This window comes from Balaenoptera ricei, chromosome 15 (genome assembly GCF_028023285.1).
Source record: "Balaenoptera ricei isolate mBalRic1 chromosome 15, mBalRic1.hap2, whole genome shotgun sequence".
Taxonomy (NCBI): domain Eukaryota; kingdom Metazoa; phylum Chordata; class Mammalia; order Artiodactyla; family Balaenopteridae; genus Balaenoptera; species Balaenoptera ricei.
Window position 1 is genome coordinate 73,816,121 of NC_082653.1, and position 10,907 is coordinate 73,827,027.

The following is a 10,907-nucleotide window of genomic DNA, read 5'->3' on the forward strand; positions in this document are numbered from 1 at the left end:
AATCAGGGAGTTAGGAAAAGCCCCACTGAAAAAGTGACATGGGGTAAAGATCTGAGGGAGGAGGGGGAGGCAGTCACAAAATAACTGGGATTTGAAAGAGTGTTCCAGGCAGAGGGGAGAGAAATGCAAAGGCCGAGGCGGGAGTGAGCAGAGGGAGAGATGAGTGATGACTAGGGTGTGAGGACTTTGGTTTTTAAATTGAGATTTGAAGGATAAGCCTTGAGGCTCCCAGAGCAGAACGGAGTTCTCGGCTGCAGGCTCTGGATCTAGTTCATTCATTTATTTAGCTGTCCCTCTATCACTCATTTTCCAAGCAGTTAGGGAGGCCCACTTTGCCCCACAGCTTGTGCTGAGCACTGGAGACACCAACAGGGAAAAGGCTCTCCCCTCAGCCCTGCAGGAAGAAAAACTTTCAGGGTTGGGGGAGGTTCTATTCTCCCGCAGGTGGAAATAATACTGCCGGTGTGACTTTGGAGAGCCTTAAGCTTGGGGAATAAGTGGGTGACAAGCTGGGGAGGGGGCCACAGGCAGGGAACAGCGGAGGCTGGAGAGTGCGGAGGTTGGGGTGAGGGAGAAAGGGGAGACTCCCTCCAATCATGTTTCTGTCTTTTCCGTGGTATGAGAGGCCCTGTCTCTCTGCTGGCTCTGAGCTCTGGCTCCAGGCTGGGCAGGGGATGGGCCAGGACAGGTGGCCTTGACATGTGATGCTTGTCTGACCGCTCAGTCCTCACTTTTAGAACGGTTTCCAGAAGTGATGGAAGGGGATGGGCAGGGCAGCTAAATATAGTCCTGGGGCCAGAGCTCAGTCTGGGAGGGTCTGTCTGCTATTCACTGCGTGCCCATCACCCGTGGTGTCCCTTGTCCTCGCTCTGAGCTCGGTGCTTCCTTCTCACCTGTCTTCAGACACAGCTCTGACCTACCTACAGTTAGGCCTGACCTTGACTGGGCCTCTTGCGAGTCTCTTTTTGTCCAAGATCTCCAACCAGACCTGTGAGTCCTGCCGGTCCGGCCGGCCTGGGGATATGGGGGAGGGGAGGGCTGCAGGCCCTGGAGAGGTGAGAGGAGGGGAGGGGGGAGGGGCGCTGGAGAATTTGGGGTTGGGGCTGAGGCCTGGGGCTAAGTCGGGGGAAGGACAGCGGGTAAGACCGTGTTTGCAACCCAGCCTCGTGTTTAGGAACTGGGATTGAGACCGGGTCCCTGATAGGGGCTATTTGGGGGGCCGGGGCTGAGAACCGCAGTTGAGGCTGCCTTTGGGACTGAGAGGGAGTCCCCTTCCCTCCCTTGGCCGGAACCAGAGTCCCTTCCTGTTTGAGATGAGAGGCCTCTGCAGGCTGGGGATCCTCCCTGCGGGGCTGCCAACCCCGCCTGGGGCTGGGGCTGGCCCGGGATTGTGGCTCCGCTGAGCCTCCCTGACCGGCACCTCCTTACCCAGGCCCGCAATGTCGGCTGCCCCCGGCCTCCTGCACCAGGAGCTGTCCTGCCCGCTGTGCCTGCAGCTGTTCGACGCGCCCGTGACAGCCGAGTGCGGCCACAGCTTCTGCCGCGCCTGCCTAGGTCGCGTGGCAGGGGAGCCGGCGGCGGACGGCACGGTGCTCTGCCCGAGCTGCCAGGCACCCACGCGGCCGCAGGCGCTCAGCACCAACCAGCAACTGGCGCGCCTGGTGGAGGGGCTGGCGCAGGTGCCTCAGGGCCACTGTGAGGAGCACCTAGACCCGCTGAGCATCTACTGCGAACAGGACCGCGTGCTCGTGTGCGGCGTGTGCGCCTCGCTCGGTTCGCACCGCGGCCACCGCCTGCTGCCCGCCGCCGAAGCCCATGCGCGCCTCAAGGTGCGGGGCCGGGCGGCCTCCGGTGGGGGGCGGGGGCGGATGGGGTTGTTGGACGGGTCGGGGCCGGGCCGATCGGGCCTCTTGAGCTTCAGGGCCCGGTGCGCCTGGAGCTGCCGGGTACGCGGGCGGGGCGGGGCGGGGCGGCTAGGGAATGGGGGTGCTGATGGGCTGAAGGCGGAGCTTGGCGGAGACCCGAGCCTTGAAGAGGCGCTCGGAGACCGGCCTCGGCGGGATAGGCGCGGCAGCTGGAGCGCGCCGGAGATGCGGGGGGCTCAGCCACGGGGCGGAGTCTGCGGAGCCCGGGGCTGAGCGAGGACTGAGTCGGTGCCCGCCGCCCAGGCGCGCAGGCTCTGCTGCTGGGCCGAGGCCCGGGTAAGAGGGGCGGGGCTGGCCGGGGGGGGCGTGGTGGTGGGCGGGGTGGGCACACAGCTGCTGGGCGGTGGCCCCCCCGCGCCCCTGGAGCCTCCGAGCTTGTGCGGGCCTGACCGTCACCAGATGTGGCCTAATCCAAGGGGACCCGGGAGGCCAAGGCACGCCTGGGTACGCAACTCTGTGCACAGGCCCAGGTTGGCACCGAGACCCAAGTCCAGGCTGTTACTGTGATTGGAGCTGGAAGTTCCAAACGCTTCCAGAGCCCACACACAGTTGTGCGCCCCGAGGTTGGCGATTTCCATGGAAGCCCAGCAAAGACACCCAGACATTGGCAAATGGGGACACAGGCACACGCTGGCTCAGCTGTCATACGTATGGCAAATCACACGCATGCATCTACAGGAGGGTTTATGTATACACAGGCCCAAGGAGGTCTGTCATGAAGCATTTATAGGGTTGTTGGAAGAATAAACGACAGGTGCAGGGGCGGGAGGAGGCGGGGTCTGGAGGCATGGAGCGGTCCTCTGTCTCCGTCTCCGCGGTGCAGCAGCTGCCACCGTCTTCTCGCGCTGCTGTTTGGGGGAGGTGGGGGGGTGGGGTGGGGGTTAATCTTTGCCCACAAACATCAGCGTTGCAATGCACTTCTCCTTGGCCTCCAGACTCCTAGAGGGGGTAGACCCCGCCCTGAGGCTGGTATTCGAGGGCCCCAGTCTCCCCTAGGGGCCCAACTTCACCGTACCTCCGGCTTCAGCCTTGCACAGTCCCGCTCGGTGCTGGCTGGTGGTCCCTAACCCAGTGCAGGAGCCTCCTCCACCCAGGAGCCCTCCCTACCCAGGCAAACCTCTGCTGATAACCACAGAACTCCCATCCTTACCCATCTTTATCTGCGAAGAGAGAACAGAGGCCGTGAAATGGGACAGGGCACCAGGCAGCCCAGGAGCCTCGAGGGGGCAGGTGGGGTGGGATACAGTCTGCCAGGGTCTGTACCAGCCCAACCCTAAGCCGCAGGGAGGGGCTGGCTGGAGGTCTGAAATGGGGATCCCTGGAAGGAGCCTGAAAGAGGAGTGGGGCAGGAAGCCTGGGGTGGGACTGAACACCTGGGTCCTTGGGGAGGAAGAGGGGCTGGGTCCAGAGACCATGTACCAGACCCAAGTATGGTTGAATGGGATCTGCCGGGTGAGGGGGACACTCACGACCCCCTGAAGCCGTGCTGCCTCCTCCTGCACGCCTCGGAGTAGAAGGAGACAAGCCTGTCGGTAAGATCCACCACACACCACGTCGTGGAGCACTGCTCCCCACACCTCCTCACTGCAGGATGTTCCGAAAGTGTCTGTGCAGCCCCCAGCTTCTAGGGTGGCATTGTGCTTGGTCCCCATGGCTCAGCCCTTCTGCCCATGAACCTCGGATGGCTGAGAGCCACCAGGCCCACCCCATCCTGCAGCAGGCAGGGCTGTGGCCCTGCAGGACGTCTGGGGGAGGAGACGGACCTGGTGGCTGGCCACGGGAGCCCATGGTCCAATTCCAGTGAGGATTCATCAGCAAACAGTGCCTAGAGGGTCTCCCAGCTTCCTTTAGTGGGAGGTGGGAAGGAGGCTGCCAATTTGTCACAACCAGAGGTGAGGTGGGGATGACAGTTCCCATTCTGCAGAAGAGCAAACTGAGGTTGGAAGCGATGGAGGCATGGCTGATTCCAGGGCCATGGGTCTGATTCCAGGGCTGTGCACCTCCCGGCAAACAGTGGCTTTGGCTGGAGGTATAGGAACTCCCTTACACCTGCATTTCAGGAGTCACAAACTGACAGACCTAGAGTAGGAGCTGACCCACAGATATGTTTGGTTCATCCATGCAGAAGACATTTTTATTAAAATGTCTACCCTCAGAGCCCACCGGTGTGCAGGGGGGCTGATTAGGGTGTTTTGCTAAGGTTCTGCTTTTAGGTATAGGGTGAAGGCCAGGAATAGCAGGAGGCTGCAGTTGTTCTTTACACACCCTCTGCTCACCGCTGAAACCTGCTGTGTGCAAAGCCCCTGCCCCTCCAGTGGAGGAGACCAAACCACATTTGTGATTATCATCCTCACGAAGACCTGTGCTGGGGGGCTGTCTGCTGAGGAGATGGAATCAGGGAAGGAAGGCAAGGCTAGGGAGGACTTACCTAGACAGACAACAGGAGGGTGAAGCATTCTAGACCTCAGAACCGGTACCGGCAAGGACTTGAGACCAGCGAGTGTGTATGGTAAAATGTCAGCCTGGCTGGAAGAGAAGCTGGCACTGAGGCTGAGCCAGAGGGAGCAGGTTAAGTGGGGGAGGTGGGCAGCAACATCACTTCTTTATGTCTCACCCCCCAGACGCAGCTCCCACAGCAGAAGCTGCAGCTGCAGGAGGCGTGTATGCGGAAGGAGAAGAGTGTGGCTGTGCTCGAGCATCAGCTGGTGGAGGTGGAGGTGAGGGGCTCCGCACAGCAGAGCCCGGGGACTGGGGGTCTAGGTTGGGGGGTCCCCAGCCAAATGTTTTTGTCTGTCTGTCCCCACAGGAGACAGTGCGTCAGTTCCGGGGGGCCGTGGGAGAGCAGCTGGGCAAGATGCGCTTGTTCCTGGCTGCGCTGGAGGGCTCCTTGGACCGCGAAGCTGAACGTGTACGGGGTGAGGCAGGGGTAGCCTTGCGGCGGGAGCTGGGGAGCCTGAACTCTTACCTGGAGCAGCTGCGGCAGATGGAGAAGGTGCTGGAGGAGGTGGCAGACAAGCCACAGACTGAGTTCCTCATGGTGAGCACTGGATGGCTTTCCTCTCTGCCCCTCAGCCAGGGTTCAGGTCTCAAAGACCTCATTCCATTGTCAGGCAGGGACCCTGAGGTCCAGAGAGGGGCAGGGACGAGCCAGGGTCACACACTGAGGAGGGGTGCACCCCAAGATGGCCATTATAGTTGTTTAAGCTGGGCACTGCACAAGGACACTATATCTAAGTGGGCACCATTCATATCATAGATATTGTAGGTCTGCATATTTATCAGGACAATTTTTTTTACCAGGTGGAATTAGTTTCTTGAGGAAGGGGGTACTTTTTTCTTCTTTTAAATTAAAAAAAAATTATTTGTATTTATTTTATTTTTGACTGTGTTGGGTCTTCGTTGCTACATACGGGCTTTCTCTAGTTGTGGTGAGCGGGGGCTACTGTTCGTTACGGTGCGCGGGCTTCTCATTGCGGTGGCTTCTCTTGTTGCGGAGCACGGGCTCTAGGCAGGCGGGCTCAGTAGTTGTGGCACGTGGGCTCAGTAGTTGTGGCTCGCGGGCTCTAGAGCGCAGGCTTAGTGGTTGTGGTGCACGGGCTTAGTTGCTCCGCGGCATGTGGGATCTTCCCGGACCAGGGCTTGAACCCGTGTCCCCTGCATTGGCAGGCAGATTCTTAACCACTGGGACACCAGGGAAGTCCCAGGAGGGTACTTTTTTGTAATTCACACAGAGGTAAAGGGCTAAGGGCGACCTTGAATTCTGGGCTTCTTTTGTCTTCTCTGATTCTTCCTGGTCCCACACTCAGCATTTCTGTGGTCCCCCCCACCCTCAGAAGTCCCCAGTGTGCCCACTGCCTGCTCAGCTCCATTCTCTTTCTCTCTCTTTCCAGAAATACTGCCTGGTGACCAGCAGGTGAGATCAGCCTGGCCCTGCCCCCTTTCCCACTTTGCCCTTGTCTGCCAGGGACACTGGCACCCTCTACTCCCATTCAGTCCACTGCGATTCCCCTGCACGTTGTGTGGATGTAGAAAAGAACCCAACATGTCCTTCTCCTCAGGGACCTCCCAGACTTGTCCTGGAGACAGACAGGGACACAGGACACAGGAATCACTCAGTGCTGCCGTGGAGGGGAGGTGGTGGCCAGGGCAGGTTTTCCGGAGGTGTGCATTGTAGAGTTGGACGCTGAAGGAGCGAACAGGAGTTGGCTAGGTTAAAGAGTTGGTGGAAGAGCATTGCAGGCAGAGGGAACAGCAGTGCAAACCGCTAAGAGGGAGGGAAGATGAAGCTGGTGAGGCAGGAGGGGCCCAACTGTGAAGGGCGGAGGAACTGGACCTTATCCCAACAGAAGGCTTTAAAAAGGTTCTAGTAAAATATTCATAACATAAAATTTACCATTTTAACCTTTTTTTTTTTTTTTTTGGCGCGGCTTGCGAGGTCTTAAGTTTCCTGACCAGGGATCGGCAGTGAAAGCACAGAATCCTAACCACTGGACCACCAGGGAATTCCCCATTTTAACCATTTTTTTTTTTTTAGTGTACATTTTAAGTTCAGTGGCATTAAGTACATTCATGTTGTTGTGTAACCATCACTGCCATCCATCTCCACAACTTTTTCATCTTCCCCAACTGAAACACCAACAGAGGAGTTTTAAGCCAGGGTGTGATGCAGTGGGGCTGGTGTTGGGGGGACCCCGGAACTCCACCACAGCACGCGTCCTCCTCTCTTCTGGGTACTCCCGCTTGCCCTCCCCCAACCCCGTGCCTCCTCCAGGAAGTCCCTTCTCACACACCTCTCCCCCCTCCCCCCCCAGGCTGCAGAAGATCCTGGCAGAGTCACCACCACCTGCCCGTCTGGACATCCAGCTGCCCGTCATCTCAGATGACTTCAAATTCCAGGTGTGGAGGAAGATGTTCCGAGCTCTGATGCCAGGTACTGGGAGGGTCTCGCTCTGGGTTTGCGTTTGTAACTGTGTGGTTGATGGGAGGCTCCGGCCACATACAGAGAGGGAGGTCCCAGCTGGGGAGGTCATCCAAGAAGGGCCCACTGCCCCTTTCCCTTGGGGTTTCCCTGCACCTTCATAACCTGTGCTCAGAGAAGGATCTTAAAGGGCATGGGGTTTTCAGGTGGGTGACTGACATGGTGAGGGCGCTGCTTACTGAGAGGGTGTTGCTGCCGGCAGAGGGGAGGCGGGGGCCCGGGTTTGAGCCCTGCGTGATCCTTGGCCCGTCCCTGCCCCTGTTGGCCAGTGGAGATGATGATCCCTGCTAACTGGGGGCTGAGGACCTGCAGAGATGGAACCCTGGGGTCAGACACTGACTCTGGCCTGTGGCTGGGGAGGCCCAAGGGCTCAGCCTCCTCTCCCCAATAGCTAAAGCACATTGGGGTGCTACAGGTTACAGAGCTCCAGGACACGTACACAAGGCTGGTGCAGCCCTCACTGGTGGGAATGGAGGGACCTCCATTTTATCCAAGAGAAGACTAAGGCCCAGAGACTGGATCACCACTGAGGTCACACAGTGGGGTGAGGTAGGGACTGGCCTAGGACCAGGCTTCCTGACCATCTCCTGCTCTGGGGCCTTAGAGGGCGAGTGACATGCCTTATATCAACTTAGTCCTGCCCACAACCCTGGAAGGAGGCAATTATGGCCTCGTTTTACAGCTGAACAATCTGAAGCCCTGAGAGGTGTGGTCTTTGGCCCCCACCAGTAAGCAGAGAGGGGCTCACTTCCCGGAGATGCCGGGAGGATTAGAGGAGACGCAGCTGGCCCACAGGTGGGTGGGCAGAAGGCTCGCGGGAGCCACACCTGCAGGGCCTGACCCTCCTCCCTCCGGTGGCAGCGCTGGAGGAGCTGACCTTCGACCCGAGCACGGCCCACCCAAGCCTGGTGCTGTGCGCCTCGGGCCGCCGCGTGGAGTGTTCGGAGCAGAAAGCGCCGCCGGCCGGAGAGGACCCGCGCCAGTTCGACAAGGCCGTGGCGGTAGTGGCGCACCAGCTGCTCTCCGAGGGCGAGCACTACTGGGAGGTGGAGGTGGGCGACAAGCCGCGCTGGGCGCTGGGCGTGATCGCGGCCGAGGCCGGTCGCCGCGGCCGGCTGCAAGCGGTGCCCTCGCAGGGGCTCTGGCTGCTCGGGCTGCGCGAAGGCAAGATCCTGGAGGCTCACGTCGAGGCTAAGGAGCCCCGCGCCCTGCGCACCCCGGAGAGGCGGCCGACGCGCATCGGGATCTACCTGAGCTTCTGCGATGGCGTCCTCTCCTTCTACGACGCCAGCGACCCCGACGCGCTCGAGCTGCTCTTCGCCTTCCACGAGCGCCTGCCCGGGCCTGTGTACCCCTTCTTCGACGTGTGCTGGCACGACAAGGGCAAGAACACTCAGCCGCTGCTGCTCGTGGGGCCCGACGGCGGCGGGGAGGCCTGAGCCGCCCGCCGGGTTTGGGGAGGGGTGCGGGGCCCTGCCGGCCTGGAAGGAGAGACGGGTCGGGTTGCCGGGCTTGAAGGCAGGGCGGAGGGGGTTGGGGACCGGGAACTTCAAGCGTTCTGAGAACTTTGGGGTTGGCATGAACAGGGGACTGCCAGCCAGGGGTTGGAGTGCTGGTGGGAAAGGGAGATCTAAAGTCAGGTCAGTGGGGGAACTCCACTTGGAGAACCAGGAAAGCCCGAGGGTTCTGAGAAGAAACAGGTTAAGGGTCAGGGGGCTTGGGGAGAATTGCGGGGAGGAGCTGGAGAACTCTGTAGAGCAGCGGTCCCCAACCTTCTTGACACCAGGGACCGGTTTCGTGGAAGACCATTTTTCCACGGATCGGGGGCGGGGCGGGGGTTTGGGGGATGGTTCAGGCGGTAATGCCAGCGATGGGGAGCGATGGGGAGCGCAGATGGAGCTTCGGCTGGCTTGCCCGCTGCCCACCGCCTGCTGTGCGGCCCCGGTTCCTACCAGGCCACAGCCTGCCACCGGTCCGTGGCCCTGGGGGTTGGGGAGCCCTGCTGTAGAGCGAGGAGCCCCTGCAGCCTTGCACTCCGCTCCCCCTTGGGGGCCTCCACTGCCAGGGTCCAGACTCACTGTAGCAAGAGGCCTTCCACTTGGTGATTCCCCAACCGGAGCATGCATCAATATCACCTTTTCAAAGCACCTAACGGTTCTGGTTCAGTAGGTCAGGGCAGGTCAAAAATGTGCCTTTCTAACAAGTCCGCAGGGGAGGCTGATGCTACAGGTCACACGCAGGATCACACCTGAAGCATTGCTGACTCAGCCGTCCTTCTGTTCAGTCAGCTCTCTGTTACAGAGAGTCAGTTATCACATAGCTATCAGCTATGAGGCATAGAAAACCCAAAACATATTCCTCCACGCAACGGCTGTTTAAAAACTGCCAGAGGGCTTCCCTGGTGGCGCAGTGGTTAAGAATCCGCCTGCCAATGCAGGGGACACGGGTTCGAGCCCTGGTCCGGGAAGATCCCACGTGCTGCGGAGCAACTAAGCCCGTGCGCCACAACTACTGAGCCTGTGCTCTAGAGCCCGCGAGCCACAACTACTGAAGCCCGCGGGCCTAGAGCCTCTGCTCTGCAACAAGAGAAGCCAAGACAATGAGACGCCCGCGCACCGCAACGTAGAGTAGCCCCTGCTCGCCGCAACTAGAGAAAGCCTGTGCTCAGCAACGAAGACCCAAGCCGGCCAAAAAGAAAAAACAAACAAATAAATAAATAAATTAAAAAAATAAAAATAAAAACTGCCAGAGCCTATGCTGGGTGAATAAACTGACCCCCAATTTTTTGCCCTTTGTCTCTGGAATATGTTCACTGAGTGTCTAGGACATGGAGGAAATCCCCCAAGTTGCCAACCAAGAGAAAGAGCCTGAAGCTAGCCCTGCCCTGGGCCCTGCTGCTTGTGGAGGATAGAAGCTCCCACCTCATCACACCCCCCAACCCCCAGTTGCCTCCTCAAAAGCCAACTTTTTTTTTTTTTTAACTCAAAGGCCTGTTTCTTGGGTTTTGGACTAACCACTGAAGCCAAGAGTGGGAGTCCCTCTTCCCTGGAGGAGAGGCTTTTGGGGACTCAGGCAGGTGGGACAGGAGGCTGCTGCCTCTCTCATCCTAAGGGAGGGTGAAGGCCTGCGGCCATTCACTGTCACCAGTGGGCCTGCTGCTGCTGTGTGAAAAGGCCTGGGGCCCCCTGGCAACTGTGGGAATTTTCTGGGGGTGGGGGGAGAGGAAGGTGGGCAGGGTTAGAAAGGCCTCAAGACCTGGCTGGGGGTGCACTCCTGGCTGCGTCTGACAGAGGAGGGCCTCTTGGGCCCTGGCTCTGGGACACAGAAGAGAGGATTCATTTGAGAGGCTCTTTCATGCTAGAAAATAAAACCATAAAGTAAAGGGATTCTTTGGTTGTCGAATCTAGCAGCATGAATAAACACGATTATATTCTGACTCCTTCCTCACTGAATCCGTGTGAAGAGATGAATGTCCTATTGCTAGGCAGTATCCTCTCATGGCCAGCCCAGCCTTCAGTCTTGACCCATCAAATCTTTCTAAAAACCCAAATGTGGTCATGTGATTCAGTTGCTCAAAACTTTCAAGGACTCCTAGTTTCCTGCAGGAAGAAGCCCCCAGTCTTTGGCTTGGCTGCCCGCGCGCGCCGCTCGGCTTGTGGGATCTTAGTTCCCTGACCAGGGATTGAACCAGAGCCCTCGGCAGTGAAAGTGGAGTCCTAACCACTGGACCGCCAGGGAATTCCCCCTCCAGCCGCATCCTGTGCTTCGTGTACACGTACGCCTACACTCTGGCCCTACTGAACTCTTGGGGTCCCTGTTCACTCCATATTATGCAACTCTCCACTAGGAATGGCTTTTCCTTCCCCCACTCATCCTACAAGTTTCTCCAGACACACCACATTTCTTAGCTTCTCGTGATCCCAGCACCTCTTTACAATGTGCAACCACTGCACTGAATCCCTGTCATGGGTGCCTGGGGAGGGCTGGAGGCTCTTGGGCCCAAG

The 10,907-nt window shown here is 59.0% G+C and overlaps 1 protein-coding gene across 1 annotated transcript; it reads left to right on the top strand.

The window, feature by feature from the left end:
- The first annotated feature begins 751 nt into the window (after nt 1-751).
- On the top strand, nt 752-10,339 carry TRIM72 (tripartite motif containing 72). Its single transcript, XM_059897181.1, has 7 exons — nt 752-990; nt 1,433-1,829; nt 4,547-4,642; nt 4,732-4,962; nt 5,816-5,838; nt 6,737-6,855; nt 7,765-10,339. Exons 2-7 carry the CDS (start codon nt 1,440-1,442, stop codon nt 8,340-8,342), a joined length of 1,437 nt encoding a protein of 478 aa, XP_059753164.1. The 5' UTR covers nt 752-990; nt 1,433-1,439; the 3' UTR covers nt 8,343-10,339.
- Nucleotides 10,340-10,907: the final 568 nt, after the last annotated feature.